The sequence below is a fragment of the Lithobates pipiens genome, unplaced genomic scaffold, assembly GCF_037356315.1.
Source record: "Lithobates pipiens isolate NorthernLeopardFrog02 unplaced genomic scaffold, aLitPip1_a1.2 Scaffold_13, whole genome shotgun sequence".
In the NCBI taxonomy this organism is placed as follows: domain Eukaryota; kingdom Metazoa; phylum Chordata; class Amphibia; order Anura; family Ranidae; genus Lithobates; species Lithobates pipiens.
The window spans coordinates 362952070-362972043 of NW_027507718.1; the positions used below are offsets into that span (position 1 = coordinate 362952070).

The 19974-nt window shown below is 42.5% G+C and overlaps 1 protein-coding gene across 2 annotated transcripts in view; it reads right to left on the reverse strand.

Annotated features, from left to right (window-relative positions):
• Positions 1-19974, reverse strand: part of LOC143975136 (putative ATP-dependent RNA helicase DDX60) — a 595575-nt gene that overhangs the window by 485250 nt on the left and 90351 nt on the right. For both annotated transcript variants that reach the window (XM_077477174.1, XM_077477173.1), the window contains exon 4: positions 16452-16641. In XM_077477174.1, the coding sequence (XP_077333300.1) occupies positions 16452-16641 (190 nt within the window). The remainder of the gene's footprint in view (positions 1-16451; positions 16642-19974) is intronic.

Genomic DNA, 19974 nt, shown 5'->3' on the forward strand with positions numbered 1-19974 from the left:
ACAGAGGTAAGAGACTGGCGTCATCCCATGCTCCCTCGCCATGCCAAGAGCCCCTAACTAAAAAACAATTATGGACTAATGCAGCAGAAGGGGATAACAACACAGGAGTTAATACATCCCTAGCAGCCATGCCAGTTTCAGATAACACTGTCACAGAAGCCATGCTTAAAACCATGTTGTTAACCCAGCAGAAAGATTTACATAGAGAGCTGCAGCTGTCCATCTCCCAAATGCATGATAGGGTGGACTGCCTGGAGGAAAGGACTGATACATTAGAGGAGACCATGCAGGAATACTCCAGGGCACATAATGAGCTCCTGGATGCTCATGACCACCATGGAGCAGAAATCCAATGCATCAAAGTGAAATTGGTGGACTTAGAAGACTGCTCTGGATGAAACAACATTAAGTTTAGAGGTGTACCAGAGTCCATCCATCCGGTTCGGTTCGCACCAGAACTTTCGAACGGACCCCAAATTCGTACGAACGTTAGAACCCCATTGAAGTCTATGGGACTCGAACTTTCAAAATTAAAAGTGCTAATTTTAACGGCTAATATGCAAAATACTGTCCTAAAAAGGGTTTGGGGACCTGGCTCCTGCCCCAGGGGACATGGGTCAATGCAAAAAAAACTTTTAAAAACGTCCGTTTTGGCGGGAGCACTGATTTTAATGACGATTAAAGTGAAGAAAAAAAGTGAAATATTACTTTAAATATCGTGCCTGGGGGGTGTCTGTAGTATGCCTGTGAAGTGCCATGTGTTTCCCATGTTTAGAACAGTCCCTGCACAAAATGACATTTAACGAAAATAACGTCATTTAAAACTGCTTGCGGTTTTAATGTTATATCTGGTTCCTGCAATATGGTTGAAAATCATTGAGAAAAATGGCATGGGTAGCCCTCCCTGCCCATTACCGGCCCCTTTGGGTATATTAAGGGGAACCCCGTACCCATATTAAAAAAAGGAAATACGTGTGGCCCCCAGGCCCTATATACTCAGAACAGCAGTATACAGGCGGTGCAAACAAGACAGGGACTGTGTAGGTTTGTTGTGTTAAGTTGAATCTGTTTGTAATTTTCAACTGGTACATTTTTAAAGTGTAGCTCCAGTCAAAAAAACAATTTTTAAGCTTTTTGGAAAACATAGGGAAGGGTAATCACCCCTGTATAATTTGTTTTGCCGTCCGTCTTTTTCAGAGCACGCAGACAGCACGCACAATCTCCTACCACTGACTGCAAGCTCTATTTAAAACGAGCAAGATATTTAGCTATATAGGTGTATACAGCGGTGTATACTGCGTTCAGAGCATGCTGACAGCATGCAAATCTCCTAACACTGACTGAAAGCTCTATTTAAAACGAGCAAGATAGTTAGCTATATAGGTGGATATAGCGGTGTATACTGGGTTCAGAGCACGCAGACAGCACGCACAAGCTCCTAACACTGACTGCAAGGTCTATTATAAAAGATAGATATATCGCTAGCTATATAGGTGAATATAGCGGTGTATACTGCGGTCAGGGCACGCAGACAACAACCACTACAGAAGAGCAAGAACGAAAAATCGGCAGATAATGATCGGTGTATACTGTGTTGAAGGTACACAGAACACCCACTAACTGCTACAGATGCCAACACACTACACAAGGCCGCCGCGCTGGCAGCCTTATATAGTGTGGGGCGTGTACTACACAGCCTGAGCTATGATTGGCCACAGGCATCCTGCCTGTGGCCAATCATGGCTCTCCTCGCTCCCGGCGCTGTGATTGGGCAAGCATGCGGGGTCACAGTGCATGCTTGGCCAATCATGAGCCAGCAATGCACTGCGCCATCGCAGTGCATTGTGGGCCGTAAGCGCCACACGAATTTGGCGCAAACGGCCCATAACGTTCGGAATTCGCCGAGCGGGCGAACAGCCAATGTTCGAGTCGAACGTTTGTTCGACTCAAACATGAGGCTCATCCCTACTGGTTACCTATAAACAACAACTGATCCCTATCCTGAATCCCAAGGAGGGATACCAAAAGCTAACCAATTGGGGGCTACTTCCTCTTCATGCTAATAATCCAGGAAATGGGGGACCCCGACCAACCCACACGTATACCGTCCGCTCGCACCTGACAAAGATTGAGGCTTAACGCTATTGTCACCACGTGTTCCAGCGTAAACAGGACCTAACGTGGGTGACATTACTACCTTGTTCCACACCCTCAGGTTGTTCAAGCTTGTTGTTAGAGAGAATATTATAAATTCTGACCAATTGGAATCCCTGTCAAGTCTCTTCACCGTAGAGGAAATAACTAAAGTCATAAAGCAGCTCCCATTGCATAAAGCCCCAGGCCCAGACGGATTCCCCAATGAATATTATAAGCACTTCTCTGATCTCCTCACCCCACATCTATGTAACGCTTTTAATCAATTTGCTAAATCAGGTAATATCCCCAAAGAATCATTAGACGCCCTAGTGGTCACTCTACCCAAACCCGGCAAATCTCCTGACAACCCCGCTAATTATCGACCAATTTCACTCCTAAATTCAGATACCAAGATTTATGCAAAAATCTTGGCACAACGTCTATCCTTGATAATTCCCCAATTAATCCACCAAGATCAAGTGGGTTTTGTGCCAAGACGACAAGCATCAGATGGCACCCAGCGGCTTATCAACATTGTGCAGTGGGCAGAGCATAGTCAAACGCCTTCTTTGCTTCTTTCCTTGGATGCGGAGAAGGCATTCGACAGGGTCCACTGGACATACATAGAGGAGGTGCTTCACAAATTTGGCTTGGCTGGCTTTAAGCCCTATTTGGTGGGACTGCCCCAACATCCAAAAGTTCTGGCAGGAGCTATCTGCCTCATCTCCTCCATGTGCCCAGCATCACCCCCCATGACACTCCTGGATCTCCTGCTGGGGTTATTAATCCCCACGTGGCATAAACAAACCAAAACACTGGCAACTAATACTCTGATTGCTGCATGTCTAGCATGGAAGTCTGTAAACCCACCCATGTTAGTGGATGCTATCTGCATACTTAACCAGTTGCCGACCGCCGCACGACGATGTACGTCGACAGAATGCACGGGCAGGCATATGGGTGTACCTGTACGTCCCTGCCTTCCCGCGGGTGGGGGGCCCGATCGGGCCCCCCCCGGTGCCAGCGGCGGTCGGTATCCGTTCAGGAGCGATCCGGGATGAGGGGGCGGCCATTCATTCATGGCCACCCCCTCGCGATCGCTCCTGACGAATGGAAGTGCAGTGTGACATCACTTCCTCTCCTGTAATGTAAACACAGGCAGAGGAAGTGATGTAATCTCTCCTCGTGTCGGTCTTTTTCATTCCGGCACCGAGGAGAGAGAATCGGTGAGTTGCACCAACACACCACACGTACAGTAGAACACGCGAGGCACACATTCACCCCCCCGATCACCCCCCCAATCACCCCTGCACCCCCAGTCACAGTGACACCAATTGCATTTTTTATTTTTTTTGCATTGGTGTCATTTGTGACTGTAATAACTGTTAGGGCAGTTAGGGTTAGCCCCCTTTAGCTCTAGGCTACCCCCCTAACCCCCCCCAATAAAGGTTTAACCCCGTGATCACCCCCTGTCGCCAGTGTCACTAATAAGCGATCGTTTTTCTGATCGCTGTATTAGTGTCACAGGTGACGCTAGTTAGGCAGGTAAGTATTTAGGTTCGCCGCAGCTTTTTATAGCGTCAGGGACCCCCATATACTACCGCATAAAGCCCCCTGATTGCCCCCTAGTTAACCCTTTCACCAGTGATCACCATATAACTGTTACAGGTGACGCTGGTTGGTTAGTTATTTTTTTATAGTTTCAGGGCACCCGCCATTTATTACCTAATAAAGGTTTAACCCCCTGATCACCCGGCAGGTGATATAAGTTTGAGGGTCAGTTAAGGTCTACGTCGCCCCAGGCAGCGTCAGGTTAGTGCCAGTATCGCTAACACCCACACGCAAAGCATACACCTCCCTTAGTAATATAGTATCTGATCAGATCTATATTAGCGTTGCCAGCATTTTAGGTTTCCCAAAACGCATTGTTAGCGGGATCAGCCCAGATACCTGCTAGCACCTGCGTTTAGCCCCTCCGCCAAGCCCAGCCCAGCCCACCCAAGTGCAGTATCGATCGATCACTGTCACTTACAAAACACAACACACATAACTGCAGCGTTCGCAGAGTCAGGCTTGACCCCTTGCGATCGCTAACAGTTTTTTTTGTAGCGTTTTGAAACAGTCGCTGACAGGCTAGGTGCTTTTTTACCTGTGAGTCTCACTAGTGTACCCCTAAATTTAGAGCCCAAAATGGCAAAGCGAAGGTACACTAGTGAAGAGGCCTACACGTTTCTGAGCATGACAGATAGTGAAGAGGACGTCACTCATCTGTCAGATTCAGGCTCAGAATACGATCCTGTAGAGGACAGCGGCTCCATGACAGATAGCTCTGGCGACGGAGATGAGGTCCCTGTTAAGGACAGGTGTACCCGATCCCGAATGTATTCTGTTGTTCGGGTGGAGGAACCGCAGGTCACTCGTATGGAGCAGAGACGTACTAGAGCCGCTCATCCTTCTTGTGAACTGGCAAGCACCAGCGGCCTAGTACACCCTGGACGTACATCCAGCACTGCAGTAGCACGTGGTGACGTGGCGAGTCCCATAAGTGCAGTTCAAGCTGGTGAGGTGGCAAGCACAAGTAGTGTCCCGCTGCCACCAAGACAAAGACAAAGACAGGCCCGTCGTAACCATAGTGCCCTTCCTGCAGAATTCGCCAATCCTAATTGGGTGCCCACCACTTCTGCAGAACCCGTACTTCCCCCATTCACTGGCCAACCTGGCATTGACGTGGAAACAGTTGATTTTACGACACTTGACTTTTACTCACTGTTTTTCACCGAAGATCTCTATAGATCTATTGTGGACCAAACCAATTTGTACGCTGGTCAACACATCGCCACTATTCCCCAGTCCGCCCTTGCCAGACAATGGAAACCAGTTACGGTTTCCGAATTTAAAATCTTTCTGGGCCTCTCCCTCAACATGGGCATAACCAAAAAGAGTGATTTGCGGTCATATTGGTCCACTGACCCAATTCACCATATGCGCGTGTTCTCTGCTTCCATGTCCAGGGCACGATACGAGCAGATTTTGCGGTTCATGCACTTCAGCGACAGTGAACTCTGTCGTCCTCATGGAGACCCTGAATACGATCGGCTCTACAAAATTCGGCCCCTCATAAACCACTTCAACCAACATTTTGCAGACTTGTTTACTCCCCATCAAGTAGTCTGCGTTGATGAGTCCCTGATTAAGTTTTCTGGTCGCTTGTCATTCAAACAATACGTCCCCAACAAGCGTTCCAGATACGGGGTCAAGATGTATAAGCTCTGTGACAGGGCCAAAGGCTATACACGTAGATTTATGGTTTATGAGGGTAAAGATAGTCACGTAGAGCCGGAGAACTGCCCTGACTACATAGGAAGCGCTGGCAAGATAGTGTGGGACATGGTGTCACCCTTATTCGGAAAGGGGTACCACTTGTACGTGGACAATTATTACACAAGCGTGCCACTGTTTAGTCACTTGTTTGATCAGCAGATTGGAGCATGTGGCACCGTGCGACCTAATCGCCGAGGCTTTCCCCAGAGGCTTGTAGAGTCCCGTCTTAGGCTGGGGGAGAGAGCCTGCTTGCACAGTAATAATTTGCTCGCTATGAAGTGGAGGGATAATAAGAATGTTTTCGTTCTTACCTCTCTTCATGCAGACACGACGGTCCAAATTCCTACGGCGACTGGTATTGTGGAGAAACCCCTCTGTGTCCACAAATATAACCTTAACATGGGAGGGGTGGACCTCAATGACCAGTTGTTGGCGCCGTATCTAGTTGCCCGTAAGGCCAGACGCTGGTACAAAAAAGTGTCTGTTTATTTATTCCAATTGGCTATGCTGAATGCTTATGTGCTACACAAAGCTTCAGGACGGACTGGATCCTTCCTTAAATTCCAGGAGGATATCGTCAGAGCCCTTCTGTATCCAGGCGGTGCTCCACCTCACGTTCCCCAACCAGATGCAGTAAGCCGGCTGCATGAGAGGCATTATCCTTATGTCCTCCTGAGTACCCCTACCCAACGAGCCCCCCAAAGAAAATGTCGTGTCTGCAGAAAGCGCGGAAATAGGCGTGACACCCGTTATTATTGTCCCCGCTGTCCTGACAATCCTGGTCTTTGCATTGGTGAATGTTTTGAACGCTACCATTCACTAGTTGAGTATTAGCGTAAGGTACAGCATTGCACAGGCTAGGCACACGTTCACAGGGTCTCCCAAGATGCCATCGCATTTTGAGAGACCCAAACTGCTGGAACCGTTACAACAGAAGTGTTAAAGTTACATAAAAAAGTGTTTAAAAAAAAAAAGTAAAAAAAAAATATATATATAAAATAAAAAAATAAAAAATAGTTGTCGTTTTATTGTTCTCTCTCTCTCTATTCTCTCTCTATTGTTCTGCTCCTTTGTACTGTATTCTATTCTGCAATGTTTTATTGTTAACCATTTTTTGTTTTCAGGTACGCCATTCAGCTGTAGCGTGGATTTATTTATCTTGACAGCAACAGCGTTTGCTCCCACGATACGTAAAGCCGCGACTCCAGCACTGTCGGAGGTGATTTCACCACCACAGTTAAAAAAGAGCATATATGCCGAAGCATGGGGGCATAAGGGGTGGAGGAGCGATCTGCTCCTACCTTTTGCGGGAGGATGCCCCCATGCTTCGGCATATATATATTTTAGGCACAGATTGTGTTAAATGTGTTATTTTTTGCTATTTTTTTTTTGTATTTGCTTTGCAGGTATGGTAAGTCCTACTGTTATACTGTAATGTTACTTTGTTTTATTGTTAACCATCATTTGCTTAGCAGGTACGCCATTCTGCTGCAGCACGGATTTATTTATCTTGACAGCAACAGCGTTTTGCTCCCACGATACATAAAGCTGCGACTCCAGCACTGTCGGGGGTGATTTCACCACCACAGTTAAAAAAGAGCATATATGCCGAAGCATGGGGGCATAAGGGGTGGAGGAGCGATCTGCTCCTACCTTTTGCGGGAGGATGCCCCCATGCTTCGGCATATATATATTTTGGGCACAGATTGTGTTAAATGTGTTATTTTTTGCTATTTTTTTTTTGTATTTGCTTTGCGGGTATGGTAAGTCCTACTGTTATACTGTAATGTTACTTTGTTTTATTGTTAACCATCATTTGCTTAGCAGGTACGCCATTCTGCTGCAGCGCGGATTTATTTATCTTGACAGCAACAGCGTTTTGCTCCCACGATACATAAAGCCGCGACTCCAGCACTGTCGGGGGTGATTTGACCACCACAGTTAAAAAAGAGCATATATGCCGAAGCATGGGGGCATAAGGGGTGGAGGAGCGATCTGCTCCTACCTTTTGCGGGAGGATGCCCCCATGCTTCGGCATATATAAATGGTGCATGTATGCCCACCATTAGAAGTGGGTGGATGAAGGGAGGTATCTAATGGTGGGCATACCCACCGATCAATATATTTTTTTCGTTCAGCCCACAGGCTGCATGAAAAAAAAATTACAATATATGCCCAACCAGTTCCAGCAACATACTGGTATGTTGCTGGACTTTGAGTGCTTATACCAGAATGATGCCTGCAGGTTTAGGTATTATCTTGGTATCATTCTTTTCAGCCAGCGGTCGGCTTTTATGTAAAAGCAATCCTAGTGGCTAATTAGCCTCTAGATTACTTTTACAAGCAGTGGGAGGGAATGTCCCCCCCCCCCGCACCATCTTCCATGGTTTTCTCAGGCTCTCCTGTCCCAACAGGGAACCTGAGAATGCAGCCGGTGGTTCCGCCAGCTGACCATAGAGCTGATCAGAGACCAGAATGGCTCCAATTATCTCTATGGCCTATGACACCGGAAGCTACGAGCATTTCATGACTTAGATTTTGCGGGATGTAAACAGCGCCATTGGGAAATTGGGAAAGCATTTTATCACACCGATCTTGGTGTGGTCAGATGCTTTGAGGACAGAGGAGAGATCTAGGGTCTGATAGACCCTAATTTTTTCAAAAAAGAGTACCTACATATTACATTCCCTGAGATAACAATAAAAATCATTAAAAAAAATATATAAATGAAAGGAACAGTTTAAAAATAAAATAAAAAAGCAAAATAAATAATAAAAAAATAAAAAAAATAAAAAACACCCCTGTCCCCCCCTGCTAAGGCGCAACGTCGAACGCAAGCGTTGGTCTGGTGTCATATGTAAACAGCAATTGCACCATGCATGTGAGGTATCACCATGAAGGTCAGATCGAGAGTACTAATTTTAGCAGTAGACCTCCTCCGTAAATCTAAAGTGGTCACCTGTAAAGACATTTAAAGGCTTTTAAAAATGTACGTAGTTTGTCGCCGCTGCACGTTTCTGCGCAATTTTAAAGCATGTCGTGTTTGGTATCCATGTACTCGGCCTAAGATCATATTTTTTATTTCATCAAACATTTGGGCAATATAGTGATTTCTAGTGCATCAAAATAAAAAAAAGTGTGTTTTTTCCCCAAAAAATGCGTTTGAAAAATCGCTGCGCAAATACCGTGTGAAAAAAAAAAAATGAAACACCCACCATTTTAATCGGTAGGGCTTTTGCTTTAAAAAAAAACACTTCATGTTTGGGGGTTCAAAGTAATTTTCTTGCAAAAAAAAATATTTTTTCATGTAAACAAAAAGTGTCAGAAAGGGCTTTTTCTTCAAGTGGTTAGAAGAGTGGGTGATGTGTGACATAAGCTTCTAAATGTTGTGCATAAAATGCCAGGACAGTTCAAAACCTCCCCAAATGACCCCATTTTAGAAAGTAGACACCCCAAGCTATTTGCTGAGAGGCATGTCGAGTCCATGGAATATTTTATATTTTGACAAAAGTTGTGGAAAAAAGACATTATTATTATTTATTTTTTTTGCACAAAGTTGTCATTAAATGATATATTGCTCAAACATGCCATGGTTATATGTAAAATTACACCCCAAAATACATTCTGTTGCTTCTCCTGAGTACGGGGATACCACAAGTGTGAGACCTCTTGGGAGCCTAACCGCGTACGGTACCCCAAAATCCAAGCACCACCTTCAGGCTTTCTAAGGGTGTAAATTTTTGATTTCATTCCTCACTGCCTATCACAGTTTCGGAGGCCATGGAATGCCCAGATAGCACAAAATCCCCCCAAGTGACCCCATTTTGGAAAGGAGACACCCCAAGCTATTTGCCGAGAGGTATGGTGAGTATTTTGCAGACCTTCATTTTTGTCACAAAGTTTTGAAAATTGAAAAAAAGAAAAAAAATATACATTTTTTTTTTCTTCATTTTCAAAAACAAATGAGAGCCGCAAAATACTCACCATGCCTCTCGGCAAATAGCTTGGGGTGTCTACTTTCCAAAATGGGGTCATTTTGGGGGGTTTTGTGCTATTTTGGCATTTTATGGCCTTCGAAACTGTGATAGGTAGTGAGGAGTGAAATCAAAAATTTACACCCTTAGAAATCCTGAAGGCGGTGCTTGGTTTTCGGGGCCCCGTACGCGACTAGGCTCCCAAAAAGTCCCACACATGTGGTATCCCCGTACTCAGGAGAAGCAGCAGAATTTATTTTGGGGTGTCATTTCACATATGCCCCTGGCATGTGTGAGCAATATATCATTTAGTGACAACTTTGTGAAAAAAATAAATAAATAAATAAAAGTTTGTAATTTTCCCGCAACTTGTGGCAAAATATAAAATATTCCATGGACTCAACATGCCTCTCAGCAAATAGCTTGGGGTGTCTACTTTCTAAAATGGGGTCATTTGTGGGGGTTTTGTGCCATCTTGGCATTTTATGGCCTTCAAAACTGTAATAGGTAGTGAGGCGTGAAATCAAAAATTTACGCCCTTAGAAAGCCTGAAGGCGGTTCTTGGCTTTCGGGGCCCCGTACGCAGCTAGGCTCCCAAAAAATCCCACACATGTGGTATCCCCGTACTCAGGAGAAGCAGCAGAATTTATTTTGGGGTGTCATTTCACATATGCCCATGGCATGCGTGAGCAATATATCATTTAGTGACAACTTTGTGAAAAAAAAAAAAAAGTTTGTAATTTTCCCGCAACTTGCGGCAAAATATAAAATATTCCATGGACTCAACATGCCTCTCAGCAAATAGCTTGGGGTGTCTACTTTCTAAAATGGGGTCATTTGTGGGGGTTTTGTGGCATCTTGGCATTTTATGGCCTTCAAAACTGTAACAGGTAGTGAGGAGTGAACTCAAAAATTTACGCCCTTAGAAAGCCTGAAGGCGGTGCTTGGATTTCGGGGCCCCGTACGTGGCTAGGCTCCCAAAAAGTCCCACACATGTGGTATACCCGTACTCAGGAGAAGCAGCAGAATTTATTTTGGGGTGTAATTTCACATATGCCCATAGCATGTGTGAGCAATATATCATTTGGTGACAACTTTGTGAAAAATTAATAAAGTTTGTAATTTTCCCGCAACTTGTGGCAAAATATAAAATATTCCATGGACTCAACATGCCTCTCAGAAAATAGCTTGGGGTGTCTACTTTCTAAAATGGGGTCATTTGTGGGGGTTTTGTGCCATCTTGGCATTTTATGGCCTTCAAAACTGTGATAGGTAGTAAGGAGTAAAATTACAAATGTATGCCCTTAGAAATCCTGAAGGCGGTGCTTGGCTTTCGGGGCCCCGTACGCGGATAGGCTTCCAAAAAGTCGACCACATGTGGTATCCCCGTACTCAGGAGAAGCAGCAGAATGTATTTTGGGGTACAATTCCACATATAACCATGGCATGTGTGAGCAATATATCATTTAGTGACAACTTTGTGTAAAAAAAATAAAAAAATTTTTTGTCATTATTCAATCGCTTGAGGCAAAAAAAATAAAATATTCAATGGGCTCAACATGCCTCTTATCAATTTCCTTAGGGTGTCTACTTTCCAAAATGGGGTCATTTGGGGGGGTTTGTACTGCCCTGCCATTTTAGCACCTCAAGAAATGAGATAGGCAGTCATAAACTAAAAGCTGTGTAAATTCCAGAAAATGTACCTTAGTTTGTAGATGTGACAACTTTTGCGCAAACCAATAAATATACAGTTATTGACTTTTTTTTTACCAAAGACATGTGGCTGAATACATTTTGGCCTAAATGTATGACTAAAATTGAGTTTATTGGATTTTTCTAATAACAAAAAGTAGAAAATATCATTTTTTTCAAAATTTGCAGTCTTTTTACGTTTATATCGCAAAAAATAAAAATCGCAGAGTCAGTCAAATACCTTTAAAAGAAAGCTCTATTTGTGGGAAAAAAAGGACGCAAATTTCGTTTGGATACAACATTGCATGACCGTGCAATTACCAGTTAAAGCAGTGCAGTGCCAAATTGTAAAAAGACCTCTGGTCATTGACCAGCAAAATGGTCCGGTCTGAAAGTGGTTAATGAACACTTTAAGCTGGAGTACGCAAGTCCGAACTGGCCACCAAAGCTTTTTTTCAAAATTGGGCCTCATGGATTGCTGACCAGAGAAGTGAGCCCCTTGACTGATTTGAGTCTAACATGCTATCCCCTTCTCCATCTTCCCAGTTTTCCACACTTCCAGTCAGGCCTACTCAACAACTACCAGTAACAGTCAATTAATACCCCTAACTGAAATCCCAGAGTTCAGCTAGACTAACGCATAAGGGAAAGATGAACCACTATCCAATTTATTTCGTTCAAGGACTTTTATGTAGACACTTATGCCCTGTACACACGGTCGGACATTCCGACCACAAAATCCGTCTGATTTTTTCCAACGGATTTTGGCCGAAACTTGTGTTGCATACACACGGTCGCACAACGTTGTTGGAAAATCCGATCGTTCTGAACAAGGTGACGCTAAACACGTACGTTGGGACTATAAACAGGCCAGTGGCCAATAGTTTTCATCTCTTATTTTATTCTGAGCATACATGGCACTTTGTCCGTCGGAATTGTCTACACACGATCGGAATTTATGTGATCGGATTTTGTTGTCAGAAAATTTTAGATCCTGCTCTCAAACTTTGTGCTTTGGAAAATCTGACGGAAAAAGTCCGATGGAGCCCACACACGGTCAGATTTTCTGACACCATAATCCAATCTGACTTTTTCCAGCGGAAAATCCGACTGTGTGTATAGGGCATAAGAGTCCATTCACACAGGGGCAACACGACTTGCAGTGCGACTTTGGGAGGCAACTTGGACACAACTTGAGTATGAATCACAGCGCGACTTGGGGCAACTTCAACGCGACTTGGGGCGACTTACAACATTTATGATCAAAGCCAGAATAGTTTTTTTGTTTTTTTTATTTCAGGCTCCCTAGCCTAGAGGTGAGATGTGGGGTCTTATTAAACCCATATCTCACTGTAAAGAGGACCTGTCATGCCATATTCCTATTACAAGGCATTCCCTGCATGTCGGGCCTCTGTATGTGGCCACGCTGTGTAAAAGTCTCACACATGTGGTATCGCCATACTCGGGAGTAATAGCAGAATGTGTATTGGGGTGTAATTTGTGGTATGCACATGCTGTGTGTGAGAATAACCTGATAATATGAGAATTTTGTGAAAAAAATAAATAAAATAAAAATCTTGATTTTTCAAAGAATTGTGGGAAAAAAATGACAACTTCAAAAAACTCATTATGCCTCTTACTACCTTGGAATGTCTTCTTTCCAAAAAGGGGTAATTCGGGGGGTATTTGTACTTTTCTGGAATGTTAGGGTCTCAGGAAATGAGATAGGCCGTCAGTACTTCAGGTGTGATCAATTTTCAGATATTGGCACCATAACTTGTGGACTCTATAACTTTCACAAAGACCAAATAATATCCACCAATTTGTACTTATTTTTACCAAAGATGTAGTAGTATAAATTTTGGCCAAAATTTATGAAGAAAAATTACTAATCTGCTAAATTTTATAACAGAAACTAAGAAAAAATCATTTTTTTTACAGAATTTTCTGTTTTTTCTTTTATAGCATAAAAAATAAAAAACCCAGCGGTGATTAAATACCACCAAAAGAAATCTCTATTTGTGTGAAAAAAGGACAAAAATTTCATATGGGTACAGTGTTGCATGACTAAGTAATTGTCATTCAAAATGTGAGAGCCCAGAAAGCTGAAAATTGGTCTGGTTATTAAGGGTGTTTAAGTGCCCAGTGGTCAAGTGGTTAAGTACGGTTATGTTTATGTTTATAATTGTATTTTTTTCTTTTTCCTTTCTCTTTATTTTTCTCTTTCTATATACTCCAGCCTGGCGCCATTTCCTGCTCACAGCTAGAGCCCATGGGGGCTAAAATACTTTGTTATTATTATGTATTGTTTCAGGCTTTTTACTAACAGGTTAAGTACAGTAAATCAGACTTAAGTAATGCCTTAACCATTCGTAGAACACTACTATGAATATTCAGATGTATGTTTTCCTTGAAATTCAATAAACATTAAGTTAAAAAATGAAAGGAACTGTTTAAAAATATGATAAAAAAGAAAAAAGCAAAGAAAAAAAAAAGCACCCTTGTCCCTCCCTGCTCTCGCGCAAAGGCGTCGGTCTGGCGTCATATGTAAACACCTCACCATGCATGTGAGGTAGCACCATGAAGGTCAGATCGAGGGCAGTAATTTTAGCAGTAGACCTCCTCTGTGTGGCTTTTAAAGGCTTTAAAAAATGTATGGAGTTTGTCAGAAATGCACATTTGTACGCAATTTTAAAGGATGTCATGTTTGGTATCCATGTACTAGGCCTAAGATCATCTTTTTTATTTCATCAAACATTTGGGCAATATAGTGTGTTTTAGTGCATTAAAATTTAAAAAAGTGTGTTTTTTCCCCCAAACAAAAGTGCTTGAAAAATCGCTGCACAAATATTTGTGTGGAAAAAAATAATGAAACACCCACCATTTTAATGTGTAGGGACTTTGCTTTAAAAAAATCTATATAATGTTTGGGGGTTCAAAGTAACATTTTCATGTAAACAAAAAGTGTCAGAAAGTGGTTAGAAGAGTGAGTGATGTATGACATAAGCTTCTAAATATTGTGCATAAAATGCCAGGACAGTTCAACCCCCCCCCCCCAAATGACCCCATTATGGAAAGTAGGCACCCCAAGCTATTTGCTGAGAGGCATGTTGAGTCCATGGAATATTTCATATTTTGCCAAAATTTGCGGGAAAATTACAAACTTTTTTTTTTTTTTGCACAAAGTTGTCACTAAATGATATATTGCTCAAACATGCAATGGGCATATGTGAAATCACACCCCAGAACACATTCTGTTGCTTCTCGTGAGTACGAGGATACCACAAGTGTGAGACTTTTTGGGAGCTTGGCCACGTACGGGACCCCGAAAACCAAGCACCGCCTTCAGGTTTTCTAAGGGTGTCAATTTTTGATTTCACTCCTCACTGTCTATCACATTTTCAGAGGCCATGGAATGCCCAAATGGCACAAAACTCCCCCAAATGACCCCATTTTGGAAAGTAGACACCCCAAGCTATTTGCTGAGAGGTATAGTGAGTCTTTTGCAGATCTTGCTTTTTGTCACAAAGTTTTGAAAATTGAAAAAATAAAAAAATAAAATTATTTTCTTTCTTCATTTTCAAAAACAAATGAGAGCTGCAAAATACTCACCATGGCTCTCGGCAAATAGCTTTGTGAAAAAAAAAAAAAAAGTTTGTAACTTTCCCACAACTTGTGGCAAAATATAAAATATTCCATGGACTCAACATGCCTCTCAGCAAATAGCTTGGGGTGTCTACTTTCCAAAATGCGGTCATTTGGGGGCATTTTGTGCCATCTTGGCATTTTATGTCCTTCAAAACTGTGATAGATAGTAAGGGGGGAAATCAAAAATGTATGCCCTCAGAAATCCTGAAGGCGGTGCTTGGTTTTCGGGGCCTGGTACAGAGCTAGGCTCCAACAAAGTCCCACACATGTGGTATCCCCATACTCAGGAGAAGCAGCAGAATGGATTTTGGGCTGTAATTCCACATATGCCCATAGCATGTGTGAGCAATATATAATTTAGTGACAACTTTTTTTTCTGTCATTATTCAATCACTTGGTACAAAAAAAATCTAAGATTCAATGGGTTCAACATGCCTCTTAGCAATTTCCTTATGGTGTCTACTTTCCAAAATGGGGTCATTTGGGGGGGGGGGGGGGGGGGTTGTACTGCCCTGCCATTTTAGCACCTCAAGAAATTAGACATAAACTAAAAGCTGCCTAAATTCCAGAAAATGTACCCTAGTTTGTAGACACTATAACTTGTGGCTGAATACATTTTGGCCTAAATGTATGACTAAAATTTAGTTTATTGGATTTTTCTTATAACAAAAAGTAGAAAATATCATTTTTTTTCAAAATTTTTAGTCTTTTCCTGTTTATATTGCAAAAAATAAATATCGCAGAGGCAATCAAATGCCATTAAAAGAAAGCTCTATTTGTGGGGAAAAAAGAACGCACATTTCCTTTGGGTACAACATTGCATGACCGTGCAATTTCCAGTTAAAGCAGTGCAGGGCCAAATTGTAAAAAATCCTCTGGTCTTTGACCAGCCAAATGGTCCGGGGCTGAAGTAGTTAAGCTACATACTACAATGACACAAAATTGACTATTTCTCTCTTCAGACTGTGATCCAAAAACAGATGTCACAGGACCTGGGGAAAAGGATCTAGGGGTCCTAGTAGATGATAGGCTCAGCAATGGCATGTTATGCCAAGCTGCTGCTAACAAAGCAAACAGAATATTGGCATGCATTAAAAAGGGGATTAATTCCAGAGATAAAACAATAATTTTTCCGCTCTACAAGACTCTGGCCTGGCCGCACCTGGAGTATGCTGTCCAGTTCTGGGCACCAGTCCTCAGGAAGGATGTACTGGAAATGGAGCGAGTGCAAAGAAGGGCAACAAAGCTAATAAAGGGTCTGGATTATATTAGTTATGAGAAAAGGTTGCGACCACTGAACTTATTCTGTCTGGAGAAGAGATGCTTGGTGACCCCACAATAGGGATAAAACTTTTTCGCAGAAGGGAGTTTAACAAGACACGTGGCCACTCATTAAAACTAGAAGAAAAGAGGTTTAACCTTAAACTGTGTAGAGGTTTCTTTACTGTAAGAGCGGTAAGGATGTGGAATTCCCTTCCAATAGCCGGTGGTCTCAGTGGGGGGCATCAATAGTTTCCATAAACTATTAGATAAGCAACCGAACAACCACAACATACAGGGATATAGAATGTAATACTGACATATAATCACACACATAGGTTGGACTTGCTGGACTTGTGTCTTTTTTTGACCTCACCTACTATGCAACTATGTAACTATGTAACTATGTAATGTACATACCTGAAAAAACACAATGACATATCTGGCGTGCCTACTTGTTAAATTGAACAGAAACTTTTCCACCAAGAAAAAAAAGTGTAAGCTCGCTCCTGGTAACAAGGAACTGTTTGTAGCACACGTGATTATCAAGGAGTCTCCATGAATGACAAAGAACTCAGACTCCACATAGTCATTGAGTAAACTCACAAATCTATAGAAAAAAAAGGGAGAACTTGTTATAAAACATTGTAGCAAATCATTGAGCATTATAGAATACATCTCAGAAATTTTTATACATTCACATGTGTGTTAGGCTGATGTCAGAAGGGTGACTATGCCGCTAGCGATTTTGAAAATTCCCCTGCGGCAGGATTAGTAAGAAGCTGCCTGTTTGTTCCTAAAGAATCAATCCTTCTGTAGCTGAAGCAGGAAGGTGTCACTCTCATTGCTAGTGTTTAAGATTCAGCAGCATCTTGGCCAAAGGTATCTGGAAGGCAGTCTCTTTAGCGATCCTGCCACTGGTGATTCGTCTCTAGTGGCAGAATCACCCATCTGACATTAGCCTTAATAAAAGAGAAAACTTATGGAAAAGTGTATTCTGTCAAACTAAACTATTTTGTGTCCTGCTCTCTATATTGGAATCTATACTTTACTGACAGTAAAACTTGAGTACCTGGCCATGGGAAAGGGCAATTAGAAAATACTGGATTTTGGCTTTTACTGGATTTTGGCTTGTACATGATAGTATTCACCTTATTTATTAAGCTCAATTAACATTCATTTTGGTAAGTGACCAGTTTGTGAATCTTTAGTAAATGATCAGATAGAGTCCTATCATGTAATGCGATTTTTAATAAGCCACGTGTGTGCATTCTCACAGAAAAAGGCTTTTTTTTTTGTTTTGGTGCACTGTTTAGAAACAGAATAGGTAACACCCATCTGCTGCTAGTGTAATTCTAAACACACACAGTAATCCTGCATGCAGACTCAAAGCCAATATTTGTGATTAGAATGAAAGCTAGGAACTTTAATTAAGAAGCATGGGGAGTTTTAAACTTCACATTTAGTGTAGAAGTGGTCCTACTTAAAGTGGAACTTTACCGATAACATTTTAAAAATGTAAAAAATGATGTTTTTTAGCAGTGATGCAGTTCACATTAATAGTTATGCTACTAAAATTAGTATGTGTAATTGCTTCCAGTACTTATCCTGTTTATTCTTGCTTGATGCCGCCATTTTGTTGAAGCCCAGAGCAGTCACTTCCTTACTGAGAACTCTCCCACTCTCCTTGGTCTTAAATGTTTTATGTCACTTTCTACCGTTAAAAAGTGTGCATTTCCAGCCTTTATTGTCTTAGCTCAGCTAGAGGGGAAGGCTGCAGTAGCTGACAGTGCTCAGGGCCACAGTTGCTGATGCAGTGGAGGGAAGGAGAAAATATCAGGGAGATAAGATAAGACAATTGAAAGGAGGTTAAACTGCGTTTGGCTCAACTGAGTTAGAGGCTTGTCCAGGCAGGGGTAATGGGGTGTACTTCTGGAATTTCTGTTCCTGGGCTTTTTGGTGTTTGCTGGCCCACCTATGATATAAAAAGGGGAAGGCTGAGGTCCTGGGCTCTCTTCTTTGGGATTCCCTGCGTGATCAAACTGTCTTAGCTGTCGGTTCTTGGAAGCGAGATTGAAGACACTGGGATTTCCGGCGACAGCCAAGCCAATAGACAATGCCATAATGGGCTCTCGCCTCACAGAGGTATGCCTGGGCAGCCACACTACTATTGTTATAGTTAAGGGAAAGACATTGCTCATACTGAACTGTTCTGCTACACTTCTTCAGTAAAGTACGTTAACCGTTATGAGCCTGGTCTGAAGTTATTCAAAGGTGTGCATGTTGTTTCTGGAGTATCTAAAGTACTAGGGTCTGTAACGCGCTACAGGACATGAAGTAACAGCACTAGGGATGAGCCGAACACCCCCCAGTTCGGTTCGCACCAGAACTTGCGAACGACCCCCGCGTTCGGTACGAACGTTAGAACCCCATTGAAGTCTATGGGACTCGAACGTTCGAATTGGAAAGTGCTCATTTTAACGGCTAATATGCAAGATAGTGTCCTAAAAAGGGTTTGGCGACCTGCCTCCTGCCTCAGGGGACATGGGTCACTGCAAAAAAAAGTTTTAAAAACTACCGTTTTGGCGGGAGCACTGATTTTAATGACGATTAAAGTGAAAAAAAAAAAGTGAAATATTCCTTTAAATATGGTGCCTGCGGGGTGTCTGTAGTATGCCTGTGAAGTGCCACGTGTTTCCCGTGTTTAGAACAGTCACTGCACAAAATTACATTAAACGGAAATAACACCATTTAAAACTGCTTGCGGTTTTAATGTTATATCTGGTTCCTGCAATATGGTTGAAAATCATTGAGAAACATGGCATGGGTAGCCCTCCCTGCCCATTACCAGCCTATTTGGGTCTTGTACGCATATTAAGGGGAACCCCGTACCCATATTAAAAAAAGGAAATGCGTGTGGCCCCCAGGCCCTATATACTCAGAACAGCAGTATACAGGCGGTGCAAACAAGACAGGGACTGTGTAGGTTTGTTGTGTTAAGTTGAATCTGTTTGTCATTTTCAACCGGTACATTTTTAAAGTGTAGCTCCAGTCAAAAAAACTATCTTTAAGCTTTTTGGAAAACATAGGGAAGGGTTATCACCCCTGTATAATTTGTTTTGTCGTCCATCTTTTTTCATCTCACTTGCTGCTGTCTCCTTGCGTTTGCAAGTAGGAGATGTTTGTAAGTTGGATGTTTGAAAGTAGGGGCCTGCCCTATATTATAGCGGTATGTACTGGGTACAGAGCACGCAGACAGCACGCACTATCTCCTAACACTACTGACTGCAAGCTCTATTATTAACCACTTGTTAGCCCAATGTTTGCATAAAGTGAAAGATGAAGTTATGCTGAGTAAATAGATATCAAACATGTCACTCTTCAAAATTGCACATGCCCGTGGAATGGCGCCAAACGTCGCTACTTAAAAAATCCCCATAGGCGACGCTTTAAATATTTTTTTACTGGTTACATGTTTTGAGTTGCAGAGGAGGTCTAGGACTAGAATTATTGCTCTCGCTCTAACATTCTCGGCGATACCTCACATGTGTGGCACATGCGAGCACATGGGGACATGGGCGCTTTAATTTTTATTTTATTTTTTTATTGTTCATTTTACTTTATTTATTTTAGTTTGACATTTTTTTTTCCCAAAAATATATTTTTGATCACTTTTATTCCTATTACAAGAAATGTAAACATCCCTTGTAATAGGAATATGGGGTGACAGGTCCTCTTTACAGTGAAATCTGGGGGGTCAATATGACCCCACATCTCACCTCTAGGCTGGGAAGCCTGAAATAAAAAATAAAAAAAAGATTCTGGCTTTGATCGTACTGGCGAGTTGGTAGAAGCACCGGAGGGCGGTGAGGGGTGGGGGGCGTCTATGGCTGGGTATTTCAGGGTATCACCGAGTATGGCTGGGTATCTCTGAGTATGGCTG